This window comes from Drosophila novamexicana, unplaced genomic scaffold, assembly GCF_003285875.2.
Source record: "Drosophila novamexicana strain 15010-1031.04,08,12 unplaced genomic scaffold, DnovRS2.1 tig00000387-arrow-pilon, whole genome shotgun sequence".
In the NCBI taxonomy this organism is placed as follows: domain Eukaryota; kingdom Metazoa; phylum Arthropoda; class Insecta; order Diptera; family Drosophilidae; genus Drosophila; species Drosophila novamexicana.
The window spans coordinates 645100-661801 of record NW_020824800.1 but is presented as its reverse complement, the minus strand read 5'-3'; the positions used below and the strand labels follow the sequence as shown (position 1 = coordinate 661801).

Below are 16702 nucleotides of genomic sequence, written 5' to 3'. Positions count from 1 at the left end.
CTGAAACTTTCTAATCCTATTTTTGCAAGTATTCGAATGCATTTGAATGCATTTCTAAGTCAAGTATATTGATTTTCTACAATGTCTATTTCGCTGCCCGATTGTCCGTATAAAGGCAATCGATTTAAAATCTTTTTTAACACACACAATTTCGCCCATGCCTATCAGCTTTATACGCCTCAGTATCAAAGCTGGGAACACAGAATTCTAATTTAATCTACTACTGGACTTCTTAAAGACAAAGTCAAAAATAGTTTTGGCCCGTCAACTTCAAGCTATCATATGACTTCTTATTTGCATTTCAACGAGAATACAGGATGCTTGGCAATTCCTTATTTATAATTAATGTGTCTTTATATAACGCATAGAAAGAGAGGTCCTTTTGTAACAAGTGAGCTTGTTTTATATGCGTGTAATATTGGGTTTCTTATAATATTTAATTTTTTGTTGTACTTTCCCTATTGTTGCAATTAATAAGAACTTTACGTTTGGAAATCGGAAACGATTTCTTACAACAGACTTGCAATGCAATCTAGATTAAAATGTAATAATTTGTTTTGTATGTTGAATCAATGCAGATTTTTCACTTAACGTATTCAACTAGTCGTTTAGCCTTAAAGATGTTAATATGAAACTTGACATCAGCTTGCTTCATACAGTATAAATGTTGGAGTCAGGCGGATCGAACTACTATATCAAATAGCTGCTATCGGAAATATCTATCAAAAATTAAGTTCTAATTGAGTTAAAAAAGTGAATATTCTATTTTTTCGTAATTCTTGCCAATATTTTTTTTTATCAATATAAAAAAGTCAAGTCCGGTGTACAAAACGAATCATTCTTTTGTTATTACAACTATGCGTTGCGGCCCTCGCATCTATGCATATTGCTGTGAGCATTGGTAAAATGATTGTTGCAGGCTTGTTGGCCTTAGTGGTGTTGCGTGGTGCGGCGATGACGACTAAGCCTATGCCCAGTGCCTCAAAAGCGGAAACTCATTGGCCACGCTCCGTTGCCTAAATTTCTCAACGCGACTTTTTGAGCAACAGGTTGAAAAAAAAAAAAATACAAAGCACTGCAAAAAAAAAAAAACCAAAATCTGACGGCAAAACCGCCAGCAAAATGGCCGACGAATAGACAACAACAACAAGAAAAGCAAAAAAAAATTGTTTTAATATTTCAGTTACGCTTCGGCGAGCTACGACATCGTGATAGGCAGGCTCTGCATAGGCATCTTCAAATATAACAACAACTCCAACAATACATGCGCATTTCAAATTGCCAGAGCGAGACAGCTAGTCCGCATCGGACAGAGAGAAAACGTGTGGGGGAAGGTGGCAGTAAAGCCGCAAAACAAAGGGTATATCACAGACCCCATAGATCTGCGCCAGATTCGAGTCCCGTGCCAAGCAACCACAAAGAGGCAGAAGACAATCAACAACAACGACTGTATCTGACTGTATCTGGTGCCTATATAGCCCGAACACCTGAGCATTTCTTTATGGATCTTGAGCAGAAAACCTATCGCGGCGTAACATCATTAAAATTGGGTTGAGATAGTAGCCAAGTTAAGATAAAAGGGTTCCCGGTGCTGCCAGACCCCCTGCTCGGCACGCAAGTGCCGGCCAAATCATGAGCCCATATCGGTTATAGTTAGTTAGTCGGGCAGCTTACGGGCCTGTTGCTCTTGCTTTGGCTGTTCTATTGGTTACGCTTCGCTGTCGGGGCAAAGATGGTAGAGGCGTTGTCGTATTTGATTTTAGATAGTACATGCGGACGGAGGCCTCTATGGTTCTCTACGGCTGTATGGTTTCTACTCGCACAAACCTCAAAGCTTTGCTGCATGTGGTGATTCTCACGTAATTAGCGCCAACAACAATGCCATATAATTAGCCCAGCTGCAAAGAATTGTTGCCAAGAACTATGCATAGTACAAAAAAAAATGTGTATATGGGAAAGAGAAAACTAAAATTGTTATGGCATAAAATACGCAGGTGCTCGCTGGGTGCCTAGCCCACCCCAGAGCCCAAGAACTGAGATAAACCAGCTGCGATAGTCAGTTAACCGTTTAATGACTTTTCCTTTGAGCGACTGATGCCATTAGAAGATTTCCCATAATTGTCTCCATTCTACAGCACATCTTTCGCTCGGCATCATACCTTATCTTTACTCTAATTATCTACATTTTCTCTATATGTCTCTTTCTCTCTTAAGCTCTTAAATATGCAAAACTGCTCACTGAATTTTTGTAAGAACTGCTTTTAATTGCATTTATAATATTGACTTGAGCTCTCCTCAATAAGAGATTATAGTATAGATCGCAATTTAAGCTGATAAGGGAGCGCTGAGCTATATTGAATTATTCGAAGCAACAACAAATACGATGCACTCTCCGCTCCCGACTTATCAATAAACAACAAGACTGTGAATACAGTTCAGTAGTACCTAGGCATTCGAAAACATTGGATCAGTGGAAATCGAATATGATGGAATTGTGTTTTGTTTTGTTATTCGGGCTCATCTGGAGCTGCGGCTCTGATACACCAGAAACTTACCTTCTAAAGACACAAAGGTATGCGTACAAGCATGTTACATTAAATTATTATCTCCCGGATACAAATATGTAGGCAATGTATGGTATTACAACCTGATCTAAGCCATAATCAGTTTTCAAATCTCTGTTTGAGAAATAAAACGCTAACCGGGCAATTCCGGGGGATACTTTAGTAAAAATAGCTAGCCATAGTTCAATTCAGAATATATATAGTTTTCTTCCGACAGCCTGCCGACAGATCGCAACTTTATGCCCAGCCTATCAAATGGCCATTTGGGCTATACGGTATTTGGCGATGCTATATTTATGAATGGCGTATACAATGGAGCTGCTGGAAACAGCAAAAGAGCACGAATTCCCAATTGGATAAATATAACTGCCGAATTATGTGATCGACTTAGCTGCCAGATAAACAATGAGGCTACTGACATTAGCTATGAGATGGACCTGCGCGGCGGCTTCTTTCGACACAGCAGAAGTTTTGTATCCATGGGCCTAACTCTGGAACAACGAACCTATCCACATAGGTATTATAATCGGGCCCTGGTCTATGAACTGTTAGCCTTCAGGCATCCAACAGTTCCATTAAACCTCGGTGAGAACGAAAAAAAAATGTATTTGCAACTTTTAATCTTAGTTATTAAAAGTTGCAAATAAGAGTAAATCTCGAAATACTGTCTTGGTAAAAAGTTTGTATGTATTGTGTCAAGTTTCATAAATAGGTTTAATATTTATATATTTTCTGTACCTGAATCATTGTACCCAGAGCCGCAGTATCTGAAGCTGACCCAACAGCCGGGCAACGCCAGCAGCGACTTTGACTTCGAGGTGCTCAGCAATGGCAGCAATGCTGCTGGAGATTATCGCCTTATGCGCGGACGCACCAAAGTGTTGGAGCATAAGCAATTTCAGCCGCACCCTCATGAAATATATGTTCTGTTCAGCGAGGCAATGGAACAGCCTCTTAAACTGGATTGGCCCACCGGGCAGAGAGAGCTGCAGCATCGTGTCATCATTTCGATTGATCGCCAGCAAAGTGTGGCTCTCAAAGAGCTGCAGGATGCGCTTCAGCTAAGTCCTGGTACTTTAATGCAAAGCCATATTCAAGTCTGGACTGATTTTTGGGAAAAACAGTTCTCTATTGAACTAACTGGCAATGCTTTGGAACTATCGCGCATTGTAAATGCGGGCATTTTCTATTTGGCCAGCTCTTTGCCAACGTTAAGCAGCAACCAGGTGAATGAGCCCTACTTTGGGCTGAGTCCCACGGGCCTGGCGCGCGGCAACTTGGAGGCGGACTATGAGGGTCATAACTTTTGGGACACGGAGATTTGGATGCTTCCTGTGATCACACAGTTTGGCTTTGAATATGCCAAACAGCTGCTCGGCTATCGCTATAATCATCTGGAAGGCGCCAGATACAACGCTCAAATGATGGGCAACAAAGGCGCCAGGTAGGTTCGCTTTAAACAAACAAAAGTCGTATTTTTATTTCTCGAAATTTCCTTTGTTAGATTTCCCTGGGAGAGCGCCTACACTGGCACGGAAGTCATCAATCCTTGTTGTCCAGAGATAGCTCAACAGGAAATACACATTTCTCCAGATATATCCTTTGCACTGCAAAAGTTTTTCGCCCAGTCCAATAATTACACATGGTTATGTGAGCAGGCTTGGTTCATAGCCGCTGAGGTGGCCGAGTTTCTGGACAGTCGGTCGACGTGTACGCAGGCACCAAAAACCTGTCACTTTTTGAATGTCATGGGACCGGACGAGGATCATGGCAGCGTCGATGACAATGTGTACACCAATGCGGTTGCCAAAATAGCATTGGATTTTGCCATATGGACCGGCGGCAGGTGCGGCAACAGCAGCACGTATCTTATCGAGAATTGGCGCAACCTCAGAGACAACCTGGTTATTCTACGCGATGAAGATCTAGACTACCATCCGCAGCATTTGGGCTACAAGTTGAATGAGACAGTCAAGCAGGCGGACACAATACTACTTGGATATCCGCTGCAATTCGATACCAGGTGGGTATCCATATAGTTATCTTGCATCCACCATGTCTCAAATCTCTCCAGTTCAACGCATTTGAATGATTTGCACTATTACGCGAAGGTTACACGTACCAATGGACCGGCTATGACCTGGTCCATGTTTGCTGCCAATTATCTATCCACCACGGAGGATGGGCGCGCCCACGATTTCTTTGCCCGTGGTTACCAGAGCTATGTGCACAACGAGTTCAAGGTTTGGAGCGAGGTGCCCATTGGATATAAAGGCTCCGCCAATTTCCTAACTGGCATTGGCGGCTTTTTGCAAGCCCTCATCTTTGGCTATGGTGGACTCAACTTTGCCCGTGTGGCTGACACATCACAAATGCAGCTTACCCTTCCTAACGTCCCTCCCCAAGTGGACCAAGTGCTGGTCAAATACATTCGATTTGCGCAGGGCAAATGCAGTTGGAATTTTCAATACAACAGCTCCAATATGATTTGCACATCTCCGGTGGATCAGGTCTTTGAACTAATCCAGGGCAGGCAACGGCGACTCTTGGGCAACAACTTTAATGGTATGCCTATTGAATTAACTTGAGCTTGGATCGATTTAAATCTTTCACCTTTCGCTTTAGTGACACTTAATAGGGGCGATCCGACGATGTACATTAACGTGTTGAACTCAGGCACAAGAAAATAATACAGGGGAACATTTTATACTGATAATTGCTTAAAATAAATCACAAGCAGAATAAACTAGAATGGAACCCATGTGCAGATATATATCAGATGTGCACTATACTTAAATGCTTAACAATATTTTTATAGAACTCTATTTCCAACCGGCAAGACCCAAGCTGGTTAAACTGATCAGCCCTGGCCAGAACCAAAATAACATATCAAAACACAAATTCAATTCCGTTGATCCTGGATGTTTGACTCAAAGCCGGACGGACGGACATTGTGGTTCTCTCTACTTTCATCTTAGGGCAAATACTCTACGATCTTTGTTCAGGTAATATTTGTTTAAATTTTCAAACCGCCTGTTTTCTTTATAGAAAACCTTTCTTGAAAACCGGGACCTTTTTTGTTCTTAATTTGAAACTTCCTGAAATGAAACAAAAGTACTTTTATGGCTGTTCTTTCTTTTCGTTTGAGAACAAGGTTAGTTTATTATCAATAAATATGAAGTTGAGTTGCATATTAGCGTTTTGTATGGTTCTGAACTCTAAACTTATATGTATATGAACTACAATAAGCTTTTAAATTGTGATTTTGGAAGTTACTATTGCATTTGGTTGTAAACATTTCTGGGCTGTATCCCAACTCTTTACTTAAACTTGGATATTGAGGCGCCACTAACGCCAGCGGTAGTTTTGTTGCTACCACTAAGCACCACATATGGTGTTTTGGTTTCCTTTTGCTTCTGCTGAAGCATTGTTAATGTGCAAAGTGGCGTGTCCGTGGAGCTCATTGTTTTCATTAGCTGCAAAAGATGCATATGTAAAACATTTCAATTTTCAAATGATATCAACAGGGAAAACTTACGCCATCCTGCTCCATTTTCTTGAGACGCTTCTCAATCTTGTTTTTTCCAGGTCCCTTGCCATGGAACTTGTGCGACAGATAACGGAAAGCCTCTTTAAGGTTCAGGATTCGACCATTATCATCAATATAATCAAGTTTGACATTGGGCTTGAATGTTTCTTTGTCCTTAAATTCCATAATGGGACCAGCGTGGAAACGATCGCGACGTCCGATTTTGTCATCCTCACTAAGTATAGAAATTGTTTATTAAAAAAATTATTTGGCTCTACATTTTATTTACTTACCCAGCAGCTTTGTCCTCAATGGAATAGTTCTTTGCCTGTAGATGCGCCATTTTTGTATTACTCGGTCGATTTTTCTCCTCCTTTTCCAAATAACCTTTGGATAGGGCCAAGCGCAGTGCATTTGCCACGCCAGCGCCCACGTCGGGCTCCTCATCTAATATAGCTCTCTCCTCGACATCATCGCCCAAATTATCCAAATCAGCGGGCTGCATAACTTCATCAGGATTAACCGAATTCCATGTGCCATGACTTAAGGTTGGCTCCTCCTGATTGGTATCCATATGTTCATCCAACGCCTCTGCCCTGTCAAAGTCCATCATGTCATTGGAGTCCTCATTGCGATTTCCAGCCATGCCATAGGTGGGTATATCGCCCAGCGTGCGACAGAACTCTGCAGTGGCGTTGAGCACAATATTACCATCGGCGCTGCTAAGCAGCACGCCGCCAGCGTCGGTAGCATCATCCACCGGCTCAGGTTTAACGTTGTGCGTAATGGATGTCACATCGATGGGCAAATGTTTCTTGATAATGTTTTCCTTTTGCTTAAGTTTGCGAGCCTTAGACAGTACGCGCTCCAAATCATCATCATCATCATGTTCCAGCTTGATTTGTGGCTTCGACTCATCTGTCATATTTACATTATCGTCGGCTTCGCGGTAGCTTCTTTGACGGCTGCCTAGATTTGAAGAGCCCGACAACTCCGCAATTGGTTCCAAATCCTCGGCTTTTAGCTTCTGGCGCAGTTTCTTAATTTTTTTCTTTGGCTTTTTAAAGCTACAGGAACAAGAATAAAAAAATTAATTGGTAAAAGCATAATCTAATGGATCATATACAAAACTTACGTCGCCAGCTCCTCGACACTGAAAGTATCTGATGCTAATTTTATATTCGTATCCTGCAACGTTTCCAAACGTTTACCAGCTAATTTGGTCTTAATTTCTAATAGCTTGCGCTTATGCTCACGTTCCTCCTCCATGTTTTCGCCAATCAAAAAGTTTTTTCGCTTTTGGGGCTGCCCCTCGATATCCTCATCGTATTTCTCGAGTATGGCACGCTCAATTGGATTTCCAAGCTCATCGTATTGCTCTTCATAGACATTATAGCCATAGCTTAGCGGATTGAGCTTTTTGTTAGCCACATTTTTCTTGTAGCGTTCATCATCAATCATATTGACATTGACCAAAGTGTCACCCTCCTCCTCGTTGAGTACGTCCTGATCTTTGAGCGTCAGAATAACTGTTCGGCCCTCACCAAAGTCATCCACGTCGTGCTCAACACGTAAGCCCTTCAAATTGCGATCACCATAGGCCAATTGACGAGCCTTTTGCTTTTCCTGTTCTATTATATCGGTAACACCAAACGCCTCATCAAGTTCCTCCAACTCTTTGGCCTGCACCAGCGAAGAAACAAAATTAGTTCATTTCATTTACTTGGTTTCTGGAAGTCTTTGAAATATACTTACTTTGCGCAGCGCCTCTTCACGCTGATTAACAACACGCTTGTTGCGATCCACCCACTTGGAGACATTGTCTGTTTCCTCATCAGATTCGCCAAGCGTGCGAATGCGTGCCAAGCGTTCTTCGAGGAAACGCTTCTCTTTGCGTTGCTTAAGCTTTTCGCGTAGTTTTTCGGCCTCCTTTTTTTCTTTTATATTATCTGCTGGCTTATGCAAGAACTCGCCCCATTCATCCTTGTACGAAGAGAGATCCTTATCGGTGGCAGACCTTTTGTTTTCCGGTTGACTGCTACTGCTGGCGGATGGCGCTGATTTGCTTGGACCAGTTTCCACTTCAAGTGGCTTCAAGCCAAGCTTAGCACGCAATTTGTTTGTCTCTGCAATGGAGAGTACATCACCAGCACCGCTTTCCGGTATGGGCGAGTGGCTTCGTGAGCGAGCACGTTCGCGCTCCCGTTCACGTCCTGGCTCTCGCTCCCTATTGCCACGTTTACGGCTGGCGATATTGTCTGCTTTTGGCGAGTGCGAACGTTGCCGATGTGGTTGGTGGCTGGCTGTAGGTGATTGTGACCGGGAACTTCCTCGGCCACGTTCACGATCTTTCACTCCTCGTCTACGTGATTCGCGTTCACGTTCGTTTTCACGCTCTCGTCGTCGCTCGCGCTCATAATCCACATGCTTCGATATTTGTGGTGGTGGTGGGGCTGTTATTTCATGATCACGTTCTCGAACTGGTGGCTCACGCTCCCGAGCAGGTGGCTCCCGCTCCCGAGCAGGTGGCTCCCGTTCTCGAGCATGTTGTTCCCGCTCTCGTACAAGTGGCTCACGCTCCCGTGCCAATGGTTCTCTTTCCCGAGTTGGCGGATCTCGTTCCCTCGCTGACGGTTCACGTACCTTCGCCCTGGCAACTTGTTCGATCGGCACCTCCACGCAGTCGGAACCTGCAACAAGAAGGTTTAAACTTAATAAAGCTTCCAAATATACGCTTCTTCTGCTCAATAGCAAGCTTGTAATTAAAATTGTTGGCTGTTTTGCTTCGCTCTTTTCTCACACTCACAGTCTGTCGACCTGAAAACAACAAATAAAGAGAAGAAAAGAACAACAAATCTTTAGTGAGTTCAAGTCTTGAAAAGTGCAGCTCCAGGGTAATTGCGTGGCATAGAGCATATAGAATTAACCCAATAAATATCGCTTTTCATGTTTAAATAGTGCTCGCCAAGTGCGCAATTACCCTTTAAGTTGGGCTGCACAGCCGACTGGGGACAGTGCGTCACTTACTGTCCGAGTCCGACTCCTCGAGAGATATGACCTCGCTGGGTCGCTCTCGCTCCTTTTGCTTGTGGTGCTTATGGCGATGTTCCTTGTGTTTCTTGTGCTTGTGGTGTTTGTGTCGCGTCGACGTCGAGTCGTCTGTGAGATCCAGAGTAACCTCCTCATCCGGTCCGCGGTGTTGCCGTTCATGTGAGCGGGAGCGATGACTATGTTTTTTGTCCTTCTTGTGTTTCTTTCCAGACGAAGAACCCATTTTTAACAATATTTGGAAACTTTTCTCAACTTTAGAAATTTATAAACGTTTTCGGTATCTTCTTTATTGTTTTGCCTCACAACTTTTTCAACACTGTACATCTCAGTGTTGTGCGCACAATGCTGCCACCCGACTTCGTTTATTCATTGTAGTCTATCGACTGAGCTCTACATTTTATCGAGTATATATAATCGGGACGTCTGGCAACATTTTTGGCGGTCATTTTGAATTACTATATAAATACATATATGTTCAATTGATTGCTTAACATAAAAAATATTAAATATTTTTAACGCTTGATACGATTATTCAAAACTATAAAAATTTGTCGAAAGTTTATATCGTCTATGCCCAGTCAAAATCGTTTTTATGAACTAAATAAATGTTTGGTGTTATTTTATATTTTATAAATCGTTAAATAAAGATGACGATTAATTATGTTTATGCTGCTTAAGCACTAGCTTGTTTGAAACAGGATAACTTATATTTTGTCCGGCTTTGCATAAATATGTATATCTAAATCTAAGGATTTTTATATAAGAATCTTAATTAATGCGGTCCCAGCGCCAAACGGTACTGTCATCGCACACGCATATTAGAATGGATCCATCCTTGGAAAAGGAAGTTTGCCTTATGGTGGATACGCATTTGGGATGCATTAGTTGGCTGCATTTCGTCAAATTTGGATCATTGGAGTCCAGCTCCCAGACAAATGTCGTGCCCAGCTGATTGCCAAGTGCCAGCACTTTTTGCCAGGCATTAAAGGCGAAACGCACAAACCAAATCTCGCACATTTTGTAGTCAAAGTGATGGAGAACAGTTGTTGAGTCCTGTGGCTTGATCTCGTGCCGCTGTGCGAACAGCTTGCCTGGTTTCCAGCACACAATTGAATTCTCGCACGACTTGGAAAAGACAAAGTCGCCGAACCATTGGACGCAATCAACATAGTTGCGATGAATGTCGCGAGTGGAGAAGTCAGGGAAATGCTCCTTGATTGTGGGAAACGGCGCCGTATTTTTGCTGGCATTAAAACTTGAACTCAGTTCAATAGCCTCCTTAATGGCGGGCTTATTAAGGCGCCAGAGCTTGAGTGAATGATCCATTCCGCTGGACATGATGCGATCACCGCGTAAATCAAAGTCTATTGATAGCACCTCGTCACGATGACCCTCAACGCCGCCAAACACTGCTACGCAAACATCTGTCTGTATATTCCACAAGCGCAGCGAGTGATCCTTGCTGCCGGAGAGCAGCAGCTGCGGCAGCACCGGATGGAACTTCAGCTCGTTTATGGCATGTCCGTGGCCAATGTAATTCTTTGAGCACTGGTGTTTGATTATGTTAAAAATTCGTATGACGCCACGATAACCAGCTGCAGCCAGTACCGGGTCTCCGGTAGTTGAATCATACGACCAAGCACAAGTGTAAAAACTTTCATCAGTCTGAAAGTTACAACAATTGATTAATATGTAATTGTTCACCCAAGATGCATTGACTCACATCCGGATCTGCGTAGACCTGCAGCAATCGTATGCTGTCACTGTCTTCGGACACAGCTTCTATATTGTTCTTGACGCATTCGTAGATAGACACGCGATCTTTGCCAACAGTTGCAAACACGGATTGGCTTCTATCCAGATAAGGATTGAATTGCACGCCAAAGATTTGATGATTGTGGTCCTCGCGGATGTGATAGCTGGAAAGAATTTATCCGAACATCTAAAAGGGTTCATTTCGTGTAGTTTCTGCATAGCGCACCTATATTTGTACAGAGGCTGCACCATTTTAGGCACCTTCATACGCCGGCACAGCCTTTTCAGCTTTCGCGTATTTGGCGACTTGCTCTTGCTGCGCGTTGTTGTTGTTGTTGTGCTAAAGACGCTGGCAGAATCGACCGAGAGTGTGTCCTCAATATCGACACCGGTGCCGGCAAGCGAAACCGTATTGGCTATTTGCGGCGTTGCCTCGTCTGTTAAGGCATCGCCATTTAGCGATTGTTCCTCTTTGCTTTCGCTAGAACTATTTTCCATAATTGCGCGACTTTTGTCTTGTTTACTTTTTTCTGTGCTGTGGCAGAGCTGCCACCTGGTTACGAAAATACCAGATTCGCGAATTTAAATAAAATACCACGCTAATAAAGCAATATGTTATATTTCGTTTTCTTATTTACAAACTAAATTCTAACGACGTACAGTCTCTGTTAGCGTGCGATTGGCACTCAGCAATTCATCAAGATACTTGTCGACTTCCTTATAAGCTTTCAAACTATGATCTGTACGCGAGAAAATCTCATTAATAAAGTAGATGCGTAGCAAGTCCGCCTTTGTATGCAGCAACTGCGCGTGCGCTTGCTGCACCTTCAGCTCATTGCCCAGATGTGGACCCGTCTTCAATTCGGCAGCCTTCATCATCAGTGCGCACTTGTGACTGGACATTTGCGCTAGTTTTTCCAAGCAAGCACGCTGTTCTTTTTGCAAACCAATTATCTCGTGCTGTCCTGGTGTCAATTCAACGTCTTCATCTTTTCTCAATGCATATGGCAGTTCTCTACGTATCCTATCGCCCATTTCTGCAATCGGCGTGAGGGTTGCTCGGAGATTGGCGGCCAGATGTGTGCGCACGACCTTGCTGTCAGTATAACTCAGCGGGGGGCATCTACTGCATTCCTGCAAGTCTACAAATGTGGCAGGCGTCAATGCAGATCAGACCGCATATACAATTACTTTGTGCTTACCGAGCAAATGTCCCTGATCATCGCCCAGGCGCACATAATCGGCTACCGACACTAATTTGAGAGCACGTTTGATTTCTGGGCTCTCCTCAGATCCAAGGTTTAAGCAGCGAATTTCATTTAATATCAACTTTAGCTTTAAAACTTTTTTCAGCTCAACGTCACGCGCCTCCAGCAGCTCTTGCGTCTCAGTGCTTAGTATTGTGTTGGATTTATCATCCATTTCCATTATGAACAATATATAAAATTGTAATTCTTTGTTTTAAACGCAGCAGTGCTGAGCACGGTTTGCAGGAATTGCTGCCAGTGCTGAAAAATGTTGCAACTCTGCCTTATTCTAGAGAGTCGCTGTTTCGAGTTAGGATAACAGAAACATTGATATCGATAACAATGCGGGAATACTGAATGTAATTTCAAACCCAATAACATAAAAAAATGCATAAGTTGCGCTACAATATCAACAATTCCGTTTGAATACTTATATAATTGATTATGTATTAGAAAATCGAAAATTGTAAACTGCTCCCTTATTTAATTAAACTTTCTTTCTCGATAGACCACATTCAATAACGGATTAACCTCTACAATATCATTAATCGTACAGAGTCGTTTCCCTAGTTGAGCGCAATTAGGAAAACTGTTGGTAAAAAGTTTGTATTGAAATTAAAAAAGAAAAGAGGGTACGATTATAATATATATCTTTTCAGTGTACGTTTGGTTCAACAACAAATGGGCCGCAATCACAATAGCTGCCGCTACTGTGGTTGTCTCCCGGTTAATTTACGCGACAATAAAATATGTGCGCAGCAGAAAATCGGAGAAGGAAGTCCTGAACATTCTCATATTTAATGAGCTGAGCGGCTCATGTGCCGCAAAGCATTCCCAAAAAGCGCCATTTAAGTGTCGCAACAAATACTGCACAAAGAGCCACATTCAGAGCATTGTCCATCAAATTGATCAGGCGCAGTATTGCATCGATATTGCAATCTATACATTTACCATAATAGAGCTCTTTGAAGCCCTCAAGCGTGCGCTGCGCCGTGGAGTCACAATTCGCGTGATCAGTGACCACGAGATGATCTGTTCAAGCGGCTCGAAGGTTTCAAGTCTGAACAGATTGGGCGTTGAGGTACGCATGCCACGAACAACGGCCATGATGCATCACAAGTTCATGGTGATCGATGGAGGGGCACGCGTGGATGATCTGTGGCTAAGAGATCGGAAATCGAAACCACGTGCCTGCCAAAGTGTCGTGGTTTATGGCTCGAGCAACTGGACATTGCAAGGCTTTAATGGAAACTGTGAGAATTGCGTGATTACCTCGGACAGGCAAATGACTGGACAATTTCAAGCTGAATTCGACAGAATGTGGAAATCCTTTGAATATTCTTCATGTAACGTCAAAGCGTGCATCAAATAGTTTCTTTATTCATTTCATATACACTTGATTTTGTCAATATAATTACTGTTTAAGCTTAAATGAAAACGCATTGATAATACTATCAACTATTTTGCCAGTTGTTTTAATTTTTCAAGGCGGCGCGTAAATGTCTCTTTCAAAGTATTCAGTCTCTCGAGCTCCGAGCGCATCTCAATATATTCTAGATAGGAAACTTCCGATTTCAGTAAAATCTCATGCTTGAGTTTCAACACGCGGTTCACTTCTTTCTGTTTGCGTTGAGTTTTAATTAGTTTCACTACCAGAGCTGTTTCCTTTGATTTCTTGAGCGTCTTTGACTTCTTCAATTTCTAAAAGTAGAGTTACTATTAGTATTAATTTTCAAATTTTTATTTAATTTACTTACTTCCATTATTGTTGTATTCTATGGCCAGTATGGTAATCAGCTGGTAAATATGGTATGCCGCTCAATTAAGGTGGCCATACTTTTTTCTTGTAAAATAATCGATAAATGACATTTGATTGCCTTAGCGATAGTCGTGTACAAAAATAAACAGAAGAAAAAAAAAATACAAAAGATTTGTGTTCGTTGTCATTTATACTTTTGAAATGAATGCGCTCACGGATAAGGTGCTTGTGACTAAGGAGGCACTAGCTATGGCCCTTGGTGACAACTGGGAGCGCTATAGGGCAAATATGAAAAACTGGTTTCGCAACCGTTGGACCAAAGAAGAATTTGATTGCGAATCCCGCAAAATCATGACGCCAGACAAGCTGCATTTGCACAATCAGTTTCTCTTGGCGCTGCTCAATAAAATAGATGCTTTTGCGGAGCCAGAAACCATTGCTACACTACAGCCCACTTGCCCCACCGGAAGCAGAAGCGGCAGCGGCGCCGGAAGTAGCAGCAGCCGAAAACGCAAACGCAGCTCACGCACCTTTGCCGATCGCATTAATTTTGAGCTGTGCGATGTATTGGAGTTCGTTAAGGAGGACAACATGCAGGTGATACGCCCGCCCACATTAGCTGGCGATCAGGGACTGCAACAACAACAGCTTCCCACACAACGCTACTGCGCACAAGAATTGTTTTTGCCCGACGCTGGTTTCATTATGGGCCGCTTCCTGATCGGCGCCTGGGAAATCGGCCTGATCTCCGTGGAAGACAGCGTGGCTGATTATGTGGCCATGGCTGTACAAGTGCTGCTCAAGGATTTACTAGCAGCAATCATAAAAAAACGTAAACATTATAAAACCAGCGGCGAGGGCAATTTCTTCTATGACGTCGGCGCCCAACTGCGGGATCCTTCGCTGCGCAACACAGTGACCCGTCAAAAGGTGGACGATACGCCTCTGGAACACGACAAGGAGCTGAACACAGCAAACTTTATGAGGCGACAAAATGATGACATTGTCTTTCTCTCGGCCTGCGAGCAAGTGTAAGCAACTGCCCACAAATTAATTTGACAGATCTTAACATTTTGTCCATATATTCCAACAGTTTGCCCTGCGAACGTACTGTGATCACACTTAAGGATTGCCAACGCGCTTTTCGCGATCGAAACCTCATTGGATCCCATGCTGTCTACTCTATCAACATGGAACGATTAAACATGATGATGCACTAGTATATTACAAATCTTTTTTTATTCTTTAATAACAAATTTGAAAAAAGAAAAAACGGTTGCAAGTCCATTTAAATTTAACAAAGCTCTCTTGGTGGTGGCTTAAAGGGCACCTGTCCAGGCGCAAATTGATCCGCTTTAAAGGCCGCAATCTCCTCCGGTGTAAGATCCTCCATGCGACTGTATATAGATGAGCTATTGTCGGGTTGCGAAGGTTGTTGCTGCTGCTGCTGCTGCTGCTGTAATGCATGGAGCTGTTGTGGTGCTTCCGATTGCATTTGTTGTTGTTGCTGCGGCTGCTGAAAGCCAGCCGGCGGTTGACCGAAAAACCCACTTGGCGCCTGCGCAGCCGCTTGTGCGAAAATATTGCCTGTATTTGGCGCCGCAACAGCTGCGCTCTGACCAAAGATGCCGCCAGGCTGAGGTTGAGATGGCTGCAGCTGCTGCGGCGCAAAGGTGACAGCTTGCCCGAAGGGCGATGCATTTGCCGGCTGCGCTTGGGCAAAAACGCTACTGCTGCCACCAGAGAAAGCTGCTGGCGCTTGTGCCTGTCCAAACGGATTCTGTTGTTGCTGCTGTTGCGGCTGCGCTTGTCCAAATATTGAGGGCTGCGTCTGTCCCAGCGCCTGTTGCTGCACGAACGGGCCTGGCTGCTGCTGTTGTTGTTGGGCAAATATGTTTTGTGTACTTGGAGCAGCCGCAAAAATGCTAGTGCCAGCAGTGTTGCTGGCGGAGGCACCTCCAAAGATAGAATTGCCACCAGACGCGAAGCTTGGCGCAGCAGCAGCGCCACCAAAAATGTTGGCACTACTAGCGCCCAAAGCGGGCTTGCTGAAAATGGAGCTGGTTTGTGCTGCATTGTTGCCGACAAAACCAAACGGATTGCTATTATTATTGGCCGCTGGCTGGTTGCCTTCCGGGCTTTCATATAGCTTGATCATGACATCGATTATTTGGGGTGTTGCCTGCAGCATGACCTTCATTTTATTCGTTGTATCAAGCACCTCCTTGGTGAACTGCTGATGAAATTGCTCGAAGCAATTCTGTCGGCGGCTTTCGTACGCTTGGTACCTCACCTCCTCGAAGGACTGATCTTCTATGAAGTTGGGTATGTTGGGTTTGTCCTTAAACGGTCCATATACAGAAAAAGGCCACATTTTACCATTTATGCAGGATTCTATGTCTGTTTTAAGGTATTGTCTAGAAACGAGAATGTGAACATGAGATTCGAGTCGTGTGGCCTCTATGGCTGTACTTACTTAACATCAAAATGTTCGTTGTGGCATTTTGTACCAAAACGGCAGGAGCCTTGTTGAAAAAAACGGCACACACCCATTGTAATCGTCTAATAAAAATATAAACAAAAATCTATTCGCATCTGTTAGCGCAATCGTTTGAGCGTTGTTGAAACAGCTGATTGTGTTTGCAAAACAAAGCTGCCAACTTGCCGCAATTTTTCTGGTCTGCTCAGCTTATGTATATGAATTTTACTTGCAGTGGGCTTCAAGTTACTGATACATTTTTGAAAAGCTTTTACATGACACTTCAAATGTAAACTGTTTAATATTTTGTCACTGACA

The 16702-nt window shown here is 43.3% G+C and overlaps 8 protein-coding genes across 8 annotated transcripts; 3 read left to right on the top strand and 5 right to left on the bottom strand.

Moving 5' to 3' along the window:
- Positions 1–2449: 2449 nt before the first annotated feature.
- Positions 2450–5272, top strand: LOC115760197 (protein-glucosylgalactosylhydroxylysine glucosidase). Its single transcript, XM_030701428.1, has 6 exons — positions 2450–2572; positions 2782–3149; positions 3321–4008; positions 4069–4587; positions 4639–5129; positions 5190–5272. Exons 1-6 carry the CDS (start codon positions 2484–2486, stop codon positions 5252–5254), a joined length of 2220 nt encoding a protein of 739 aa, XP_030557288.1. The 5' UTR covers positions 2450–2483; the 3' UTR covers positions 5255–5272.
- A 410-nt stretch (positions 5273–5682) lies between these two features.
- Positions 5683–9458, bottom strand: LOC115760196 (U4/U6.U5 tri-snRNP-associated protein 1). Its single transcript, XM_030701426.1, has 6 exons — positions 9121–9458; positions 7849–8783; positions 7229–7776; positions 6387–7160; positions 6103–6328; positions 5683–6040 (listed from the first exon to the last, which is right to left on the bottom strand). Exons 1-6 carry the CDS (start codon positions 9365–9367, stop codon positions 5885–5887), a joined length of 2886 nt encoding a protein of 961 aa, XP_030557286.1. The 5' UTR covers positions 9368–9458; the 3' UTR covers positions 5683–5884.
- Positions 9459–9773: 315 nt separating this feature from the next.
- On the bottom strand, positions 9774–11417 carry LOC115760199 (polycomb protein esc). Its single transcript, XM_030701431.1, has 3 exons — positions 11126–11417; positions 10868–11063; positions 9774–10809 (listed from the first exon to the last, which is right to left on the bottom strand). Exons 1-3 carry the CDS (start codon positions 11395–11397, stop codon positions 9913–9915), a joined length of 1365 nt encoding a protein of 454 aa, XP_030557291.1. The 5' UTR covers positions 11398–11417; the 3' UTR covers positions 9774–9912.
- Positions 11418–11520: 103 nt separating this feature from the next.
- On the bottom strand, positions 11521–12484 carry LOC115760202 (augmin complex subunit dgt2). The gene is made up of 2 exons (XM_030701435.1): positions 12102–12484; positions 11521–12041 (listed from the first exon to the last, which is right to left on the bottom strand). The coding sequence occupies exons 1-2, from the start codon at positions 12325–12327 to the stop codon at positions 11548–11550; spliced, it is 720 nt and encodes a 239-aa protein (XP_030557295.1). The 5' UTR covers positions 12328–12484; the 3' UTR covers positions 11521–11547.
- A 182-nt stretch (positions 12485–12666) lies between these two features.
- LOC115760203 (mitochondrial cardiolipin hydrolase) lies at positions 12667–13539 on the top strand. Its single transcript, XM_030701437.1, has 2 exons — positions 12667–12748; positions 12806–13539. Coding segments are annotated over exons 1-2 (714 nt in total). The 5' UTR covers positions 12667–12747; the 3' UTR covers positions 13519–13539.
- LOC115760204 lies at positions 13529–13995 on the bottom strand. The gene is made up of 2 exons (XM_030701438.1): positions 13904–13995; positions 13529–13847 (listed from the first exon to the last, which is right to left on the bottom strand). The coding sequence occupies exons 1-2, from the start codon at positions 13907–13909 to the stop codon at positions 13605–13607; spliced, it is 249 nt and encodes an 82-aa protein (XP_030557298.1). The 5' UTR covers positions 13910–13995; the 3' UTR covers positions 13529–13604.
- A 42-nt stretch (positions 13996–14037) lies between these two features.
- On the top strand, positions 14038–15161 carry LOC115760201 (transcriptional adapter 1-like). Its single transcript, XM_030701434.1, has 2 exons — positions 14038–14936; positions 14999–15161. The coding sequence occupies exons 1-2, from the start codon at positions 14107–14109 to the stop codon at positions 15123–15125; spliced, it is 957 nt and encodes a 318-aa protein (XP_030557294.1). The 5' UTR covers positions 14038–14106; the 3' UTR covers positions 15126–15161.
- An 8-nt stretch (positions 15162–15169) lies between these two features.
- Positions 15170–16680, bottom strand: LOC115760200 (nucleoporin-like protein amo1). The gene is made up of 2 exons (XM_030701433.1): positions 16382–16680; positions 15170–16322 (listed from the first exon to the last, which is right to left on the bottom strand). The coding sequence occupies exons 1-2, from the start codon at positions 16456–16458 to the stop codon at positions 15200–15202; spliced, it is 1200 nt and encodes a 399-aa protein (XP_030557293.1). The 5' UTR covers positions 16459–16680; the 3' UTR covers positions 15170–15199.
- Between the last annotated feature and the right edge of the window lie 22 nt (positions 16681–16702).

Coding starts and splice junctions, on each gene's coding strand:
- LOC115760196 (XM_030701426.1), bottom strand. CDS start 9,367: ATGGGTTCTTCGTCTGGAAAGAAACACAAGAAGGACAAAAAACATAGT. Junction 7,161..7,228: donor AGTGTCGAGGAGCTGGCGAC/GTAAGTTTTGTA, acceptor TTGTTCCTGTAG/CTTTAAAAAGCCAAAGAAAA. Junction 6,041..6,102: donor AGAAAATGGAGCAGGATGGC/GTAAGTTTTCCC, acceptor CATCTTTTGCAG/CTAATGAAAACAATGAGCTC.
- LOC115760202 (XM_030701435.1), bottom strand. CDS start 12,327: ATGGAAATGGATGATAAATCCAACACAATACTAAGCACTGAGACGCAA. Junction 12,042..12,101: donor TGATCAGGGACATTTGCTCG/GTAAGCACAAAG, acceptor CCACATTTGTAG/ACTTGCAGGAATGCAGTAGA.
- LOC115760200 (XM_030701433.1), bottom strand. CDS start 16,458: ATGGGTGTGTGCCGTTTTTTTCAACAAGGCTCCTGCCGTTTTGGTACA. Junction 16,323..16,381: donor AACGAACATTTTGATGTTAA/GTAAGTACAGCC, acceptor TCTCGTTTCTAG/ACAATACCTTAAAACAGACA.
- LOC115760199 (XM_030701431.1), bottom strand. CDS start 11,397: ATGGAAAATAGTTCTAGCGAAAGCAAAGAGGAACAATCGCTAAATGGC. Junction 11,064..11,125: donor CAGCCTCTGTACAAATATAG/GTGCGCTATGCA, acceptor AATTCTTTCCAG/CTATCACATCCGCGAGGACC. Junction 10,810..10,867: donor AGGTCTACGCAGATCCGGAT/GTGAGTCAATGC, acceptor TGTAACTTTCAG/ACTGATGAAAGTTTTTACAC.
- LOC115760197 (XM_030701428.1), top strand. CDS start 2,484: ATGATGGAATTGTGTTTTGTTTTGTTATTCGGGCTCATCTGGAGCTGC. Junction 2,573..2,781: donor TACCTTCTAAAGACACAAAG/GTATGCGTACAA, acceptor TTCTTCCGACAG/CCTGCCGACAGATCGCAACT. Junction 3,150..3,320: donor AACAGTTCCATTAAACCTCG/GTGAGAACGAAA, acceptor CATTGTACCCAG/AGCCGCAGTATCTGAAGCTG.
- LOC115760201 (XM_030701434.1), top strand. CDS start 14,107: ATGAATGCGCTCACGGATAAGGTGCTTGTGACTAAGGAGGCACTAGCT. Junction 14,937..14,998: donor CTCTCGGCCTGCGAGCAAGT/GTAAGCAACTGC, acceptor ATATTCCAACAG/TTTGCCCTGCGAACGTACTG.